General features: G+C 36.0%; 1 protein-coding gene across 2 annotated transcripts in view; it reads left to right on the top strand.

Annotated features, from left to right (window-relative positions):
* The window catches only part of pip4k2ab (phosphatidylinositol-5-phosphate 4-kinase, type II, alpha b), a 71,365-nt gene that overhangs the window by 23,676 nt on the left and 26,659 nt on the right, over positions 1 to 21,030 (top strand). For both annotated transcript variants that reach the window (XM_678580.10, XM_005163367.6), the window contains exons 2-3: positions 10,412 to 10,509; positions 15,090 to 15,186. In XM_678580.10, coding sequence (XP_683672.2) covers positions 10,412 to 10,509; positions 15,090 to 15,186 — 195 coding nt within the window. The remainder of the gene's footprint in view (positions 1 to 10,411; positions 10,510 to 15,089; positions 15,187 to 21,030) is intronic.

Genomic DNA, 21,030 nt, shown 5'->3' on the forward strand with positions numbered 1-21,030 from the left:
AATAATAAAATTATACAAATGTAAATTGTCATGAATAAAATAAAAAAGCCCTCTGAGGTAGAGAAGGCATGGAGAAAGTGGTTTTTGTGTTTATGTAGAAAATAATAATTTTTGTAACATTTTGTAAATATGTAAAGATATTTGTGTATTGCTGTACATCCTGTGTGTATTAAGCAATGTGTAACTGTTTGGACCTGAATAGGTGCATAACAAACACACTTTACACTGGACTTTAGACCAGCTTTTAGTTGGTCAATGACGTGGTCTATTTCAGTTCCTCAAAAGAGCAACACGCCAACAATGCACCTTAACACACCTTCTTTTTAGACTCGAACACCCATGAGTCCACAGAGTGGCACAAATGGATTTGCTATTTAAACAACTTGGACCAATTGTGAAAATTATTGTTGGGCTGGTCTGAAAATAGCAACAAATCATGCCAAACACATCTTACACCTTTTTGCGCCGGGTGTATCATAGGGCACTTTGTGTGTGGTACCGCTGACCGCTTACCTATGTATGGACAGATTTTCGGCATAACTGAGTAGCTCACCACATATCGTTTCACCACATATCGTTTCACCACATATCGTTTCAGATTTGGCTTGTTGTTTGGAGCAGACCAGGGTTTGACGGTTCCAGTGAAGGATGGTTCCAGAATCCAAGTCAAATAAAACCAAAAAAATTAGTGTGAAATTTTGGTTAAAGCTTATGCCCGAGATGGCTCTTGTCTCCTAGTTTGCTTTTAAAAACACTATCGGTTGGGTTTAGGGAAGGGCCTGTGTGGGTCAATCAATAGCAAGCTGATATATTATGCATGGCAACCGCATTGTCTTCTCTCTCATGGATGTGCACAAAAAGCTTGTTGAAATTGGCAGAAATGTTTACAGGGGCCTCTAGTGGATTCACGAGAATGGCACGTATGAGAAAATGTTAGGGATGCACCGATATGAATTTTTGGCTGATACAGCTAACCGATAACTCCTTAGATTTGGAGGCTGATTTCCAATATATTAACCAATAAATCTAAATATTTCAAAATGTTATATTTTTATACAGTGAACAACTGATTTTAGTTTAAAAACTACATAAAAGTTTGAACTGATTTTAGAATGGCCTATTCAAAGCAAAAAAGCAATAACCTCTTTAGGCCCAATGTGTTTTTTTACATGCAAATTTTATTTCTCTTTGCTATTTGGGCTTATTGGAACCTAATTAGATTAAAAATCTAAGTATCATTTTTGTCATAATGTTCTTTTAGAGAAAAAAATATGTCCATATATGTGGACTCGTGGTCCAAATTTACATAAAACACTTTTTCCTGAATGTTTTTATGCATATTTAACATAGACATTTTTTTTTACTTGCTTTAAAGGGCACCTATGGTAAATGTTTGGACAGATCTGTGTGTTGGTATAGTGTATAGACCGTCATACTGGGGTGATATGAACACACCCAGTCTTTTTTTTTCAATTTAACTACAAAAATAAGGGTCGACCAATTGGAGCTGTTTTCAAATCGATCGCACCATTACGTAGATGTGCGATCCCCCCGCCCACCGAATTGATTGACAGCTGTGCGCATTAACATGTTCCGGTAGTCGCGTGTATGTCAACAAGATCAGGCAGACATACGCAAAGCAACCGGGAATAAAAGGTCTGTTCTGTTCGCTAGGATCAGCAATCATCATCAAATGTGATTAAGAGTGAGTTTCACATGTTTAAAGTGTTTTAAAACAGAGTATGTGTGTAATTAATTACAGCGTTTTACTTCAGCTTTACTTTATCAGCACAGCCGCGTGTCAGAACAATTATAAAAGAAGACGATTCAATACCGGTTTGTGGAAGATAAATCAGGTTTATTTTGTACGTTTACATAACAAATATCCACACAGTACTTGAGGTTAGCCTTAACTAAGCTAAGCGCGCTCTGTCTGTCTGCCTGCCTGCGTGTGTGTGCGTGTGTGTCATCTGCGGTGTGTGTGTGTGTGCGTGGGCGTGCGCGTTAACTTTGTAACGATATTGTGTGTGACTCATCAATGCAACTTCACAATACTGACCAGTAAAGGTTAGTTCTTACTGTAGTATCTCACAAACGCTACCTGAGACCTTCTTCCTTTAAGTCTGTCTGTTGTCTGATGCAGCTGAGAAAGGAGGCATGTAGAAATAGTGGGCGGGAAAGACTCGTCTTAAAGGCGCAGTACGACAAAACCACCCCCTGCTGGAAATCAGTATAAAACAGCATCTTGTAAAAGGTATAATGAAAAATCTGATGGGTATTTTGATCTGAAACTTTATATACACATTCTAGAGACGCAAAAGACTTGTATTAAATCTGAAAAAAGGGGTAACCTAGGTGCACTTTAACTATCAGAAAGTAAAAACAACATTTTGGACAGTTAAAAATAGTGTTTGGGACATTTCATATGCTGCAAAACAGTTGCAGGATGACACTGTATGTCTGTAACAAAAAAATAAAACATTCCAAGTATTTTAAATAGCCACTTAAGAGCTAAAATGTGTTGTTCACGTATGTGGACACTTAGGCCCTAGGAGGATAATTTCAAAATTGCAAGGTGATTATATATACTTAGAGTCACGATTTCAAATAGATCAGCATGCCAAAAATAAATGATTCCTTTTCTTTGCATAGCAAAATAACATGCAACTTGACTGTTGCATAAAAATAACAGGTTAATAAACAAAATGGGATTTAATTAAGTTCAATTGCACAATTGTTAAGGTTATTGCACACTGAATCCAAACTTTTGTCTGTAGCTTTCGCATATTGTAAATTAAATTTGACCTCATGTTGTCAATGGGAAACTTTCATCTGCCATAAAAATTTTAATTCGTTTTTTTTTTTTTTTTCCACATCTGAATAAGCGTTTTGAGAGGCATTTTATGACAGCTCAAAGGCACTATTCAAGCAAAAAGCTAAATATAGATAGTATGTTTTACTTTAAAAAATGTGGTATAAATTCATCCCATTTGGCATTTTAGATTCTTTTAAACACATGGAGGTGCTGCTTGTCAATCAGACATTGCTGTGACATTGCTACTTGCTGTAATTTGCAGGCAAATGATCGATAAAAAGTTTGTGATAAAGTGTAACTGCAGTATTGCGTAATGCATGTGCATGTGCATGCGAAGGGGGGTCAGATTTGTCCTCGGAGTCAGATTTTATTACAACACCTGAGCATTGAGCATAGATGACTTTATGACAAGCGCAGTATAATACAAAATGTGGCGGAGGGTTGAGAACCCCTATGCTGGATTCAGTGACTGGCACACCTCTTCCCTGCTGTGAAGTGTTGTAAACTTCTAAGAGCCCACAAAAAACCAGGGAGAATCTTTCGGTTGTCTTCAAAGCAGAATCCTTTTTAATAAGAGGAAACTCAGGCCCCGTTTACACTAATGCGTTTTAGTTTGAAAACGCATAAGTTTTGCTACGGTTACGCCATCCGTCCACACTACGCCGGAGTTCTCGAGCGCCGAAAACGGAGCGTTTCGAAAACGCTGGAGAGGCCGTTTTCATTCTAAAACGCTGCAGCTCCGTCTCAGTGTGGATGGGGAAAGACGGAGACATCTAAAAACGGAGGCGGGGCTGCAGACATTCGCCTCTCTGATTGGGGCTTTTCCTCAATATTAAGTAGCCTAACACACAGTTCAGTCCTGAATCTTCTCCGTGTAAGTTCAGACTTCGCAAGTTTGATCAAGGCTGCATCTCTTCTTCTCAGTTTGATATGGAAAACATATCGAGGACACGCGTCAATCTTCACAGGGAACAGTGTACTTTATAACTTCATTCACATCACCTTGGCTACGTTGTTTCACTTTCTCAACAATAAAATGTAAACTTGATATAAGGAACTGCCTATTTTTATTTTAATATTAACAACTAAACAGACAGCAGAAATGTTGAGGCGTCGTGCTGCATGAGCGTCATCTTCACTGTGTGCATATTTATAACAAAACGGAGCCGATAACAACTGCCTCCTTTCAATTTCAGTGAAAATACGAAACACACCCTCTCTTTTGCTGAATATCAGTTTTAATAATCGATAATGGCCATTATAAAAGTATAACATACAATAAGTTTATACATTATAGGAAATAAAGGCAAGCGATCAGTCAATATACAGAATGTAGGCTACGTGCTTACATTAATCATTAACTTATCTTTGCGCTCAGCCAAAACACGTTACCTGAGAACAAGTAATAGATTCCAGTGACCAAAGTCAGGGAATATGTCGTTAGATAAAGACAACAAGATGAATGAAATATCACGTTTAATAAATATAGTGAGATTAGATCCAGCGGGAGATGCTTGATGAGAAGTCCGACTAGCAGAGCTCTCATCTGGGTAGATGGGCTCCAGCGATTGCCAAAGTGTGTGTGTGTGGTCACGTGATGTGCGTTTTCAGCGTTTTGGTGTGGACGGAGAGCAGTTCAGAAACGCTGGGTAAAACGCGAGTGTGGACGCGGATCGTTTTCATTCTAAAACGCCGTTTTAAAACTAATACGCACTAGTGTAAACGGGGCCTCAGCGTGGCTGTGGCGTCATCGAAAGCAAACTCTCAACTCCACAGCAAAGCAATACATTTTATACATCTTACAGCATGTAGGTGGGGTCAGTCATGGGGGGCAGTAAAACAAAGCATGCAAATGAAGTCTGGGTGCCATGGTTGCAAATGAAGTCTGGGTGCTATGCTGATCTCATCAATAGATAAGTACATCATTACAACAATGTGCAAATGATGTTCTGGAGACAGGGAATACAATAGATACAGCCATGCTGTGAAACCATTAATTACATCACTTTAACATACAAATGAAGTCTGTAGTCAGCAAGGCAAGGTTAAATGTCCCTCCTATATGGCACGTCAATGCAATGATTTAATTAAAAAAAACCAAAGAAAATAACTTTTCAGTTATACGTAGAGTATTGTTCATTTGGAATTAGATGCTAGAAATTTATATTTCCACAGAAGGCTCTTACAGCTCACTGGTCACTATGTGTGTGCGTAGTAATAGCAATCACGTGTGCTTGTTATAATCATTATAAATATGCAGATCAAACTAAATACAATCTTACATCAACAACACATGGCAAGCAACGTATTGATAAGAACAAATAATCATACTAGATTACAAACAACCCAACGAGTTGTTTAGCATGTCATTTACACACCTAGTATTTTTTCCTGAGGCAATTTAAACCAAAATACTCAATGCCACTCTATCAAACATATCTACAACGATAAGGTATTTGGTATTTTTTCGGAGTTAATAATGCACAGCAATACCACACAAAGAAAGGACAGACTTAAAGGAATAAACAATGAGGACAGTTCCATTATATCCAAGCTGGACACTTTATGCCCATGCAGCAGACAAGTCTGAACAAGTTCAACCCACTCATACGCAAGGCAGGCATTTCTGCACAAATACATAATCTATTGGCTTAAAGACATCAACCTAATTTTGACATCAGACCGATGACGATAATATTAAAAAATTATTTATAAGCCGATTATGATATAGCCAATGATTTATTGCGCATCCTTCGAAAACATGCCCCAGAAATGTATTTGAGACTGTCAAAATATACGCTCACTGGACACTTTATTAGGTACACCTTACTAGTAGACCCACTTTTGCCTTCAGAATTGCCTTAATCCTTCATGGCATAGATTCAACAAGGTACTGGAAATATTCCTCAGAGATTTTGGTCCATATTGACATGATAGCATCATGCAGATGCTGCAGATTTATCGGCTGCACAATCATTATGCAAATCTCCTGTTCCACCACATCCCAGAGGTGCTCCACTGGATTGAGACCTGGTGACTGTGGAGGCCATTTGAGTACAGTGAACTCATTGTCATGTTCATGAAACCAGTCTGAGATGATTCATGCTTTTACATGGTGGAAGTAACCATCAGAAGATCGGTACAATGTGATCCTAAAGGGATGGACATATACAGCAACAATACTGAGGTAGGCTGTGGTGTTGACACAATGCTTAATTGGTACTCATTTGGGCCTAAAGTGTGCCAAGAAAATATCCTCCACATTATTACACCACCGCCATCAGCCTGAACCATTGACCTCTGGTATCAACAAGGCATTTGCGCCCACAGAACTGCCACTCAATGGATATTTTCTCTTTTTTGGACCATTCTCTGTAAACCCTAGACATAGTTGTGAGTGAAAATCCTAGTAGATCTGCAGTTTCTTAAATACTCAGACCAGCTGTCTGGCACCAACAACCATGACACGTTCAAAGTCACTTAAATCAGCTTTCTTCCACATTCTGATGCTCAGTTTGAACTGCAGCAGATCATCTTGATCATGTCTACAAGCCTAAATGCATTGCTTTGCTGCCATATGATTGGCTGGTTAGACATTTGTGTTAACGAGCAGTTAGACAGATGTACCTAATAAAGTGGCTGGTAAGTGTACATGGGAGCCTTTGGTGAATTTGTGAAAACAAAAACTGCAAGGAGACATAGCCCAAGGTACATATTGCTCTGTTCTAAAAAATGTAGCCCTTGGCTCATATCTCCAATGAGCCTGGGTTGACTTTGTATGTGATTGTCTATCTGATTTGATATTATAATAATAGCTACACTACAGTAAATGGAATAAAATATATTTTTTATTTTCCAGTTTTATATGTGTTTGTACATAATATGTACAGTTGAAGTAATATATACAGTTGAAGTAAGAATTATTAGCCCCCTTCGATTTTTTTCTTTCTTTTTAAAATATTTTCCAAATGATTCACAGTGTGTCTGATAATATTTTTTCTTCTCGAGAAAGTCTTATTTGTTTTATTTCGGCTAGAATAAAAGCAGTTTTGAAATTTTTTAAACCATTTTAGGGACAAAATAATTAGCCCTTTTAAGCTATATTTTTTCTTAATAATCTACAAAACAAACTACTGTTATACAATAACTTGCCTAATTTCCCTAACCTGCCTAGTTAACTCAATTAATCTAGTTAAGCCTTTAATGTCACTTTAAGCTGTATATAAGTGTCTTGAAAAATATCTAGTCAAATATTATTTTCAGTCATCATGGTAAAGATAAAATCAATCAGTTATTAGAAATGAGTTATTAAAATGATTATGTTTAGAAATGTCATGAAAAAAATCTTCTTTCCGTTAAACAGAAATTGGGGAAAAAATAAACAAGCGGTATAATAATTTAGGGGGTCTAATAATTCTGACTTCAACTGTGTGTATATATATTTATAATGAACGCAATGAACCGCCAATTTATCCAGAAGGTTTTACGCAGTGGATGCCTTTACAGCTGCAACCAATCTCTGGGAGAAAAAAAAAAAAAAAAAAAAAAAATATATATATATATATATATATATATATATATATATATATATATATATATATATATATATATATATATATATATCAGGGCACGAAATTAACTTTTTTACTTGGTAGCACCGGTGCTCCCAACTTCAAATATTTAGGAGCACCAAAAAAAATTTTAGGAGCACCAGAAAAAATTTAGGAGCACCACCAAAAATGAATGAGCACCGCTGCAAATTGTATTTTAAGGGATTTATTGTATTTTAAAACAACATTAATAGGACTGACAAAAACCAGAAACAACTATCTAACTAATGCTGCGAAGACATTGATATTTGTGTGCAATAATTCCAAAATGAAAGTCTAATAATTAGGCCATAGAATATTAATAATGATAAAAAATGACAATAATAGTAATGAATTCCATTTCTCATTATGATACTGCCTTGAATGTGCATGAATGTAGGTTATCTGCTATAAAAAGTCTGTTACTTTATAAAAAATAATTGTATAGTTTGCATCAAACAAAAATGAAGCATTGCAGTAAGAAATATTTATTTATTACTGCTGTTTTTATATGCATGTCAATTTAATAAATAATATTTCTGCTACAAAACAAACAAAAGATTATAATAAATCATTCAATTCAATGATGAAAGCTGCAAAGCAGTTTCAGTAAATAAATATAAAATAATACACACCTCAAAAAAGAATAGACAAAAGAAAGTAAGTAAAGTCTCACTTCTATCACTCTTTAAAAGTTTTGGTTTCAGTTTCTGTCAATTTAAAGGTTCAGTCTGAGCTGATCTTCATTTTTCTGTGTTAGTGGAAAGCAGGCGAGTCAGCCGACCCAATTTATGAGCAGGCAGAGCAGGACTCTTGCGCTAACCATTACCGCTGTTCGTTATGAGACGCAGTTTCAGTGTAAACTTAGTAAAGGCGAGCTTCTTTGGCGATGATATGTACAGTATTAAATTTGTCTTTTAGTGGACATTTGCGCTGAACACGCAGTGAATGCAACGCATGGAGATTCGGGCACCTTCTCCAAGAAGCGCGTACTCGATTGATCTCAGCTGGCGGATCATTATACACGTGACGTGTCATGATCGCTTTAATCTGCGCCTCAACTTTAGGTGGGGTTTGCAAACCTGTGTGCTTTAAGTTTTTACTCTTCAGCCGTTTGCATTTCCTGTGGTCATAAAAGCTCCTTCCCTGTCATCTGACAGCGGAATACCTTGAGTGAATGACAGCTAATATGAACCAATGTAGCGGCAGGGAAGAGCGATTCAGCACGTTTTTACAAAAAATCAAAACAGGTCGCACTACAACCATTATCTGCAGTCGCACTAATGCTCCCATATATATTATGAGGTCGCAAAGATTAATTTTCGGGCGCATATACGACCAAAATGGTCGCAATTTCGAGCCCTGTATATATATATATATATATATATATATATATATATATATATATATATTGAGAAAGAGATGGATAAATGGATAGATGGATGGATGCACATGTGTAAATTTGTTAATACATTCTGTAGGGAGCCATCAGCCATGTATCCTTCTTATGATCATTTTACACATTTTGACATGTATTAGTGCTCTTTCACTTGATCACAACACGATAGTCCATTTAATTCAGTGTATCTTTTTACACCAGTCATCCACACTGTCAATTTTATCACTCATATACAACTTGTTTGTTCCAGTTTGATGAATTCTGATGCCAATTTGACACTTTTACATCAAAATCTTGTGCTCTCCAACACCTGCACATCACACTCACATGTGCAAAAAAACTCACGTACATGCACATGCACAAAACAGCATACTAAAACAGCATATTACACATGCTCAGTAGAAAACCAAAAGTATATGACATACAAATATACAGGAACACATTATATAACACCAAAAATTTTGATAATAACCTTGAACAGTAAACTATAAAATATGGCTCCTAAACATGCTTTAGGGCCAAAATTTGTTTATTGCCCTGAATCACCTGTCACATGCTGTGTAAATGAATGGATGGTGGTGTGCGTGTGTGTTTGTGTCACACAGCTCAGTCTGGTTGACCGTGGCTTGTCCTTTCCCATTTCAGCCACTGCTGTTTCAATTGCAGCTTTCCATGAACCTCATGCCCTCTTCCCCGGTCCTTCATTTGCTTTTCTTCCACTCCTCCTTTATCTCTTCAGCTCAGTTTTAAATCTCTGTTGTACCATTATAATGGAGCATTAAATAGTGAAGGTTCACACCTTACATTCCGGGGCTTCACACAGATATGTTAACAGTTCCTTAAATCAGCATTTTTGCCTAATGCTTATTCTTAACATCACGTTTGTCATCATTTTACTCCACAAAGTGCATCTTTCTTCATAAAAGTGCTTGTTAATAGACAGGAAGACACCTCCGATGGAGCAGGGACAGATGGAGGCACAGGAAGATGCTCAAAATAACTCTCTGCATACACAAAACACGTCATAGTTTGGTGTGTGTGTTCATATGATGGAAAGCGAGTGTCAAATAGCCAGGTTGGATTCCACCATGTAGGACAAACAAACATGTTGAACAGAAATTTGAACAGAAATATGACTATCCTATGTCAAATATGCACCTTATGCATCAATCATTTGTCTTGAATTCATTTGTAGTCATGCATGTGGATATTGGCCATGAAAGGTCCATTGACGTGTATTAAATTATTTAGGATAATAAAAAAGGAAGTTGACAGTCCAGCCAAATAAGTAATGCTCACCCTGTTGGCGCAGACAGCTCTGTTTTTCACTGCTGCTGTTGTTAGTGAAAGGAAGTTGTTTCTTGGCCGCGGTCCATCAGTGCAGTAGATTTTGAGAAATGGCCCCTGTACTGCAGATAGGTCTCGGTGAATAAGAAAAAGCTGGGATTTATTCTATTGGAGCGCTTCCAGAAGTCTCTTGTACAGCAAATGTCAAGATATTGTTTAAATGTCTCAGCTCGTTTGATATTGTATTATATGTTATTTAATTATGCAGATATGAGTGACTCAGTTTGTATTATTTTAACAGCTACTGTTCTTTTCCTTTAGATAAATGAACTCAGACACATCCAGATTCCTGTTATGCTGATGCCTGATGACTTCAAAGCCAACTCGAAGATTAAGGTGGACAACCACCTCTTCAACAAGTAAGAGACTGAATTAAGATGGGACTGCTGAGCTCAGAGTCTGTTTACTCCTGGTATGAAGATGGATTTTTGTTTATCGGTTCACAAGCATTTCAATCCATCTCTTTTGTACACTTTCGACCTCATTTCTGATATTGAATGGTCTATGAGTGGATGTTTGAGCTTGTTCTGATTTTTCATTCTAATATTGGAAAAAATAAGTAAAAAAATTTGCATAAGCCACATTTCCACTCTCATGCTAAACCGTTCTCATTCGGGTTCTGGTTGTGTTTCCGCATGAGCCTTGAATGTCGCAGTATGATTACAAGCCGTTCTCAACAAAAGATCTCAACTTTTTTATTGAACAAGCTAAATATCAGAAAAAAAGGAGTTCTCAAAACAGAAATATCTGATCTTTGTCCATATCTCTGTTTACATTATATTTGTTTTACCAAGGCAATGGACCCTTCGCTAAGCCCCGCCCTTCTTAGTTACTGTTGCTACACCTGTCAAGCTTTCATGCCTGGCATTGCTTTTTCAATATGTGTGCGACGGTGTCAGACATTGCCAGGAATATAATGTCATTTTTGGCGAACAGGTGAGATATCCGAAAAAGCCAGACAATAAAGGACTGCAGTATGCATTACAAGGGTATATTCACCACATAATAGGCAACCGATTAGAGAATAAATCAATCAAAATTTAAGCTAGCTTAGCCTAGCCCCCTCATACGCTAACCATTCAACAGTGTAGCTTATGCTCAGCAGGAGAGGTGAAATTAAAAAAGAATCTAATAATAACAAATATATAATATTTGCGTTACTAACCAACGAGGAAACACGCATGACAGTGCTTTTACGTAGTTCATTCATACATAGAACAGCCAGAAAGGGGAAATTGATGGATTTGTGTCGAATATTAGCATCATTGACCCATAACAATGTACAGTAAGTTGCTATTACTGTCAGTATGTTTGTATACTCTTTATAAATTAATGAAAATCTGCGGCTTGTAAAGTGTATTGATTGCAAATGCTCAGTTTGTGATCATATCTCGGTTTTGTTCTGTTGATTTGTAATTTCAAATATTCGTAGCTTGAAACAAATGTAAATATGAAGTTCAGTAAAGTTACACAACTATGGAAAAATAAAACCGAAACAGTTTAAGTCCCCAAGAAATCAAAAGTAACCATATGGTTTTGTTAGCTCACATTGCACATTGTTTTCTGGTGAACAATTCATCTGTGCATGCCATAAAAAAAAAAATGTTTGCCCTTCTAATCTTTAATTAAATTCTGTAAAAGCTCTTGCTGTTTATTATTATTATTATTATTATTATTATTATTATTATTATTATTATTATTATTATTATTATTATTATTATTATTATTATTATTATTATTTGATGTATATTTGATGAAATGGGGGCGAAGCAGTGGCGCAGTAGGTAGTGCTGTCGCCTCACAGCAAGAAGGTCGCTGGTTCGAGCCTCGGCTCAGTTGGCGTTTCTGTGTGGAGTTTGCATGTTCTCCCTGCATTCGCGTGGGTTTCCTCAAGGTGCTCCGGTTTCCCCCACAGTCTAAAGACATGCGGTACAGGTGAATTGGATAGGCTAAATTGTCCCTAGTGTGTGAATGTGTGTGTGGATGTTTCCCAGAGATGAGTTGCGGCTGGAAGGGCGTCCGCTGCGTAAAAACTTGCTGGATGAGTTGGTGGTTCATTCCGCTGTGGCGACCCCGGATTAATAAAGGGACTAAGCCAACAAGAAAATGAATGAATGAATAATGAAATGGGCTTGGCTAACATTTAACCACGCCCCTCCAACTGTCAGTTTTGACAACAAATGGAAATGTTGAGCAGGAGGAGTGGGTTGGGTTGTAATACCTCTCCCCAAACATTTTCTCAATCTTTCTAAATGAAATTACTACTTTACTACATCCATTCAGCTCAATGTAGAAAAATAAGCCACACCCACTGTTTTGTCATTTAATATTCCATTTCTCCAGGAGCTGTGTCACAATATGAAAAAAATAATGGTCGCAGCTTCTGGATCATGGGGACTAAGGAAAGAGAATCAGTTGATAGTGGAAAAACAGCTACTGTATACTGTACAGTAAAAAAATAATAAGCCAAAATATTAAAGGGGTCCTATTATGCTTTTTGACAAAGTCCTTATTTTTTTGAGGGGGGATGTACTGCACATACTCTGATGCTTAGTTAAAAAGAGCTATTTTTTTCACATAATTTACATGACCCTTTTCCTCAGCCTGGCACAAACCACTCAATTATCCCGCCTTCCAAAACATGAAATGTGTTGTGATTAGTTAGCTGTTTGAGTGCATTGTGATTGGCAAACAGAGACCTATGCCTTGCCTAAGCAGCAAGTTGTAACGATGTAATGATTCACTGTGAGCCACACGCACCGGAAAATTGACTTCTCTACTTGCTCCAATGAGAGATAACATTACGAAGATCACACGGTGCAATAGTTTTATTCATATCGAACATATGTAGATGTTTTTCAGACTAAAAGAGAAAGTTGTGCTGTTGCAGAACCAGGAATTAGATTGTTCCTTTCCCCCTCTTTAAAAAAAAAAAAAATTGTTCATGCATCTTTTAGTAATTCGCTTATTTTTCGTACTTACTGATTACTTTTTGTCCTGTTTCTAGTCTAAATATCTAGAAATTCTTAAATCAAGAAGCATTTTCTAGACAAGTAAAAATATTGTGTCTAGTTTTGTGAAATAGTGTGCCCAAATTAAGTGAGTTTTTCCTTAAAATAAGCAAAATAGTCTGCCAAAGGGGTAAGAAAAAAAATCTTTCTTTCAATTTTAAACAAGATAATTTTTCTTACCCCATTGGCATTAAATTTGTCAACATCAATTTGGCATTATTATTTCTTAAATCAAGACGATAAGTTTTGCTTGTCTAGAAAATCCTCTTGATTTAAGAATGTATAGATATTTAGACTAGATACAGGACAAAAGCATTTTCTTGCAGTGTATAGATTATAATCAGTATTTTATGCCAGTGGCCAGTCTGCATTTTAGCATATGCATTACTTACATATACATTTAAACTTATCCAATATAGGCAGTAATCATGGAGTTATGGATTTACAGTGTCTTTATGGATAAAATCATTCATGTTATGCAAGGGATCAGGCATTCCCATCATGTGAACCGACCAGTCAGCCAATGTTTTGGTGAAAATGATTGGTGAAATAATGTTTCTGTATGTTGCTTTGCCTAAAATAAATGAATAACAGCACATAAATGATTTCATACAGGAAACCAAACATTCACATGAAAGCTATATTTATTAAATCTAATTTGCAGTCAAATAACAGTAAATATTGCTGTAGATTTCAGACAACTTTAAAGGGATTGCTCACTCAAAAATAAAAATTCTTTCATCATTTACTCACCATTTTCTAAAATCTTTATGATTTTTTTTCTCATAATAAACAAAAAAAATTATATTTTGGAAATCAGTAACCATTGACTTGTTTTCCTCACTTTTTCCTGTGTTTAAAAAAAAAAAAAAAACATAAATCTTCTTTATGAAGAAAGAAGAAAAAAACTCATAAAGGTTTGAAACAACTAGACAGAGGGTAAATGGTGAGTAAATTTTGATTTTGATTGAGGTATTTTTTCCCACATCACTTAAGTGAAATGCAGAGGCAACATACAATTTGTTATTCTGGTATGTATTTTAGAGTGTATAAAAACAGGAAAAAATTATAGCATAAATGCATGTCAAACGTTGCAAGTTCGTGTTAGAATACGGACTGATCAAGAAAACATTTGCTTTTTTACATTTCTTTGCCTGATAAATTTCGGATTACCGTTGTCAGGGTTTAAACCCACCTGACCACCAATACATCCTGTAATGTTTAAAAGAAACACACTTGACCACACGACCATACCGATCCAATTGATTGCATTTTTAACCACCTCTAGAAAAAGTTGACAAGCTCAAAATGATTTAGGCCAATTTATACCTGTAATCTGTTTATGATCAAATCAACAAAATCTCATCTTAATACCAGGTGTAAACAAGGACTTCGGTGATCATTTGGATGTACAGTCAAACCAACAATTCAAACACCAGATATCATTTTTGGTATTTTTTTACTAGTGGGGAGAACACTAAAGTTCATTTATGTAAATGAGGATAGGAAAATATAGTAAACTGTGATTATTATATGCACAAATTCTTTATACGATGGTATGAAAACTATCAGGAGGTGAAGAAGTTGCTGCAGTGTGTCTGCGAAAATATTACCAAGTTTATTTTTGCATGAAGCCTGTTTACAGCTGAAACTACAGGCTGTCTTTAAGGCCCAGCAAAGTATTGATAGTTGTGTAAATGTTGCCATATTAACAGTTGTCTGAATTATTTTATATTGTTACTTACTCTACCTTTCTGTAAGATTAACAAGATGAGTTAGTTCTGGCAAAGTTGAACTCATCATATTTTATTACTAGTTTTAAAGAATATATAATGTATAAACTGTAAAGTTTAAGGTGCTTTACTTCATATAATCACAGCTTTGCCTTTGTTAATTATTGTCTTTTGTACCTTTTTCTGCCTTTAAAGAGAGAACATGCCAAGCCATTTTAAGTTTAAGGAGTACTGTCCCCTAGTCTTCCGCAATCTGAGGGAGCGGTTCTCCATTGATGATCAGGAATATCAGGTACCTAAGTGTTTGTTTGTTTTTTGCCAGTAAATTTAATGCAATATGCAATATGCCACTTTTGGTGCTCTAGCAATTAGTATAACTGCTTCCTTCTCTCATAAGAGCTTTGGAGCTGTAGCCACTTTGCTGTTTATGAAAATGTTGAGGGGTCACACAGCTCTACTTTGCAGCAGAGATCAACTGAACATATCTTAAACAGTCACAGTTTAAACTGATGTTAGCCAAAAACACAGTTTGAAAGATGGATTAATTTAAAAAAATCTCGATATTATGTTTCATATCATTCGACGTTGATAATTATTGAATATTTTATACAATACATTTAGGAATATCAAGATTGTTTTTCATTCAATCTCTTTATTTCATTTTACTAACATTACTAAGGCAAATAGTTTTAATAGTCAAAAAACTAAATATTTAAAGAAGGTATTTGATCTTTTTATAATAAAAAGTGTTAAAGAGACTTTTAAACCTGATAAATAAATGGTTACAAAGTGTGTGCAATGGTAAAGGTAGATCAACATCTGTTAGGTGATAACAATAATGATTTAGTAAACCTCAAACTCTGTAAACAAAACAAATGATAATCAAATCTGAGCTTTCAAGTAAAGGATCCGACCATCATTATTCAAACACTTATTGCAACATTATAAATTGTGACGTTGAATGACTATTTTACACCCATGCTAAAAACTCTTTCATATGGGGAGCTAGTGGCTGGGATGCACAAGAAAAGAAACCAAAAAGCCACTCTGGCGACATCATTGCATCCTTTTTTTATTTACAATCTCCTCATTGCTGCTAAACAGCACTCATTTTCGCATGTGTTGCTATTCTGACCTGAAGTGACAAGCGTAAGCGCATGCTTTTATACACCATTTTCTATGCGCTTTGCTCTCGCTCTCCTTGCATCTCTTGAAACTAGGCGCATTTTTTAATTTTCTTTTCTTTTTTCTTTTTTTTTTTTGCGTTATTGACAATGGTGTTCGGTCAATAAATATTGGTACTGATTTTATCGGCCAGCCCTATGCACACTCAAATACATATAGTTAAATATGTTTTAAAAATTAAGTGACGTGATACAACAGATTTATTAAATTTGCATTAGTGGACTTAGAACTTCTGAAAAAGTTTAAACAATTTTAGATAATTTAAGTATTCATAGACAAAATGGTGGTTTATTTTTCATAATTTCTTGTTGGTAATTTAAGAAAACTTGATTCCTTATCATTCCCCCTCTCAGCACCCACAAAAAACAAAAAATCACAAATGTACACACTACCTGACAAAAGTCTTGTCGCCTATCCAAGTTTTAGGAACAAAAAAAAAAACTTCTAGTTGATCATTTGGTATCAGAAGTGGCTTATATAACGCAAAGGCCTCTAAACTACGCTTATTTTACCAAAATAAAATATGATCATGTCTTGATTTTTAATGATTTAATTAGGACAGTAAGGTCTTTGCTTAGACAAAAGTCTTGTCACTTAACAGAAATATTATACAGTAAAGAATATAAAGTCATAGTGCAGTGGAAAAAAATTATATTGTGTATGATGACTGCGTCCATACATCTCTGCAATGACTCAAATCACTTATTAATAAAGTCATCTGGAATGATAAAGAAAGCGTTCTTGCAGGACTCTCAGAGTTCATCAAGATTCTTTGGATTCATCTTCAATGCCTCCTCCTTCATCGTACCTCAGACATGCTCAATATTGTTCATATCAGGTGACTGAGCTGGCCAATCCTGGAGCACCTTGACCTTCTTTGCTTTCAGAAACTTTGATTTAGAGGCTGAAGTACAGTATGAGAAGGAGCGCTATCCTGCTGAAGAGTTTGCCCTCTTCTGTGGTTTGTAATGTAATGGGCAGCAGAAATGTCTTGATACCTCAGGCTGTTGAAGTTACCATCTACTCTGCAGATTACTCGCACACCCCCATATTGAATGTAACCCCCAAACCACGATTTTTCCTTCACCAAACTTCACTGATTTAAATGAGAATCTTGGATCCATGCAGGTCCCAATAGGTCTTCTGCAGTATTTGTGATGATATGTGAATAAAAATCTACCTTTTGCCACTTTTCCAAATGATCAACTAGAACTCAAGTTATTATTTGTTGCTCTTACAACTGGGATTGACGACAAGATTTTGTCAGTTAGTGTATAAGCAGCAAGTTTATTAAGAAAAAGATAATAGAAAGAATGACTGAATTGTGAACAGCTTTCTGTCATTGTGTAAATAATGTGTAATCATATAATCCATAAAAAGTAACCGTAGTCTGATTACAAGTAAAGTCTTTAGTATTTACTAGGGTATTTGTTTCCACTGTAATTACAAGCACTTGACTTTGTAATCTGATTATGTAATGCAGATTACACATAATCTGTTACAGCCCGGCTGTGTGTATGTGAGTTGTAATTTTATCAGTTGAGAACTTGTGAAGAGCTTGTAATATGTATTTAGGTGTAACTCAGCTACAGGAACACAAAAATCTGCTGCAAGGACAGGATCCTTCCAGTATCTGTTTTGCGCTGTAATAGGCTACATTGCCTTTATGATGAAAAAAAAAATCTAAACAAAAACATTCTGTCCTTTATATGGTCACATCTTAGCCTGTTTTAGGTTCATTTAGATGTGTTTGAGCTGTAGGCTATTCATATTACATCTCAGTCTATTTGTATGCTATGCACCAGCATTTGAATGATTGTGTTTGTTCACAATTACTCGGATGAACTGCACTTACAGAGCATTTGTATCAGAGTTTCATTTAATCAAACCAATGCTTCCAAGTGCGAGCACACCTATAAATTCGCAATCGCACTTATTCTATCCTGCGGCAGAAACAAGCTTCTATAGAAATGAGCTACAAGATGAGCTTTTCTTTTACTTTATTTACAAGCTGACTTCACTTTTGTTATAATTGTACAGTATAATTGTTTACTGCATAATCCATCAATAATGGTTGAGCTCTGAAGTATTAGTTACTTGTTCTCAATATCATTGAAACAACATTTAATGTCAAAGGGAGATGTTAACGATCTACAACATTTGATTTGCAAAATGTGATGCTAGCTATAAAGCCCTCATAATATGGGGGGTTTCTTGGTTTTACAAATGAACTGCAATAATATCAGGTTTTAGTTTTTACAGCGAACAGCACATCTTTCATGCTCAGATCAAGTTAAAATGCATTACGCTCAAAATAGTGTATTGAATTTGGCACATCTCCCAGAATACCTCAATTCTACACAGGCTACTGTTGACCCAGCATTGTGACTGTAAAATACATTAGCATATTGTTCTGCCTTTGTGAATCATTATAATATTAATAACAATTGATCAATTATTATCTTAGAATAGTTAATATTTCGCACACCTCTGAGCATTTAATTGAGTTAATGATAAAGCTATGACAGATTTGACATATTCATTGTACATTGCGGGTAGGGTTGTGATGCGTTTCTGTACGTGTTAAATGTATGTAGTTATTTGTATTAAACAGCAGATATCATATTGTATATTTACAAACCATTTAGGACAATAAATCATAAGTGATCATCAGGACACCGGGAAATGTCCCTAAAGTGCTTTCCCTATGGCCAGTCCGCCCCTGCCAATAGATATAGCTGAATAATAAAAGTTGAGAACATTACAATTACATGCTGTGAGCCTTGAATTCTATTGTTTCTTCTTTCTCATGTAAATCCTGCAAATGTAAAATGCTGGTAAAAAAAACACTGACTCTGAGGATCCAAATGGGATCATTAATATGCAGGCCTGTTTAATTGTCCAAAACTTGTCCTTACAACAATAATTTTTTTTTTTTTGTTGTTATTTATCTAAGCTTTCATTACACTTCTTATGTATGTGGGGCTTCTATCTTTAACATGACACTGGCAATATAGAGCTCTCAATTAATGCAACAATCTGCACCTAATCATAGCTCATCATCTTTTTTTTGTATTAGAATATATAAAGGTACATAAAATGGGATCATACAAATACAAGGAAACATCAACAAAAAACAATAACAAAAAAAAAACACACAAAATCTAAGATCATAAATTTATTCAGCGCCCCTCAAAGAGACATAGAGTCTGTTATATTTTATTAGTTTAACAGGTACATGATGAAATTTGCTGAAGATGTTTGTAATGAGGCAACAGACATGTAGACTGCTGAAAGGGATTAATGTGCATTTATGAATAATGTTATATCACTCAGCTCTTATTTAAATTTTTTTCTAGTATGAAAGGATGAAAATAAACTTCAAAAAATTAATTTGTTTATGCAGAGCTAAATATTAATTCCTGCCTCTGTTTTCATACATTAATCCAATAATGTACAGCTTTAAATATACACTCACTGGCCACTTTATTAGGTACACCTGTCCAACTGCTTTTTAATGCTAATTTCTAATCAGCCAATCACATGGCAGCAACTCAAAGCATTTAGGTAGGCATGGTCAAGATGATCTGCAATTCAAATTGAGCCTCAGAATGGGGAGGAAAAGTGATTTAAGTGACTTTGAACGTGGCATGGTTATTGGTGCTAGACGGGCTGGTCTGGGTATTTCAGAAATTGCTGTTTTACTGGGATTTTCATGCACAACCATCTTTAGGGTTTACAGAGAATGGTCTGAAAAAGAGAAAATATCCAGTGAGCGGCAGTTCTGTGGGTGCAAATGCCTTGTTGATGTCAGAGGTCAGAGGAAAATGGCCACTTTTGTTCCAACTGATAGAAAGGCAACAGTAACGTAAATAACCACTCGTTACAACCGAGGTATGCAGAAGAGCATCTCTGAATGCACAACACGTCCAACCTTGAGGCGGATAGGCTACAGCAGCAGAACAACAAACCGGGTGCCACTCCTGTCAGCAAAGAACAAGAAATTGAGGCTACAATTCACACTTGCTCACCAAAATTGGATGATAAAAGATTTTAAAAAATGTTGCCTGGTCTGATTAGTCTCGATTTCTGCTGCTACAACCTTCGAAATTTAGCATCAAAAACATGGATCCATTATGTATCAACGGTTCAGGCTGGTGGTGATGGTGTAGTGGTGTGGGGGATATTTTCTTGGCACACTTTGAGCTCATTAGTACCAATTAAGCATTGTGTCAAAACCACAGCCTACCAGAGTATTGTTGCTGACCTGTCCAGCCTTTATAACCTGTGTTCCCATCTTCTGATGGCTACTTTCAGCAGGAGACCACACACCATGTCATAAAGCGTGAATCATCTCAGACTGTTTTTTTGAGCAAGACAATGAGTTCACTGTACTCAAATGGCCTCCACAGTCACCAGTTCTCAATCCAATAGAGAACCTTTGGGATGTAGTGGAATTGGAGATTCGTATCATGTCAATATGGACCGAAATCTCTGAGGAATATTTCCAATACCTTGTTGAAGAGGAGAAATGGTCATACCCAACTGAGCCTGGTTTCTCTCTAGGTTTTTTAATTCTTCACTTTCGCCAATTGGTGAAGTTTTTTCCTCACCGCTGTCGCCACTGGCTTGCATGGTTTGGGATCTGTAGAGCTGCGCATTGGATTTTCTCTTCAGTGTTTGGACTCTCAGTAGTGAATGTTAAACCACACTGAACTGAACTTAACACTGAACTACAGTGTTTTAATTTACTATGATCGTCTATGTGAAGCTGCTTTAACACAATCTACATTGTAAAAGTGCTTTACAAATAAAGGTGAATTGAATTAAATCTATGCCACTAAGGCAGTTCTGAAGGCAAAAGGGGTCCAGCCTGGTACTAATAAGGGGTATCAATAAAGTGAGTGTATCTCTGCCAATAAGTGTATCTCTGTTTGCCTTTTTGTCGAAT

This window comes from Danio rerio, chromosome 2 (assembly GCF_049306965.1).
Source record: "Danio rerio strain Tuebingen ecotype United States chromosome 2, GRCz12tu, whole genome shotgun sequence".
Lineage (NCBI taxonomy): Eukaryota > Metazoa > Chordata > Actinopteri > Cypriniformes > Danionidae > Danio > Danio rerio.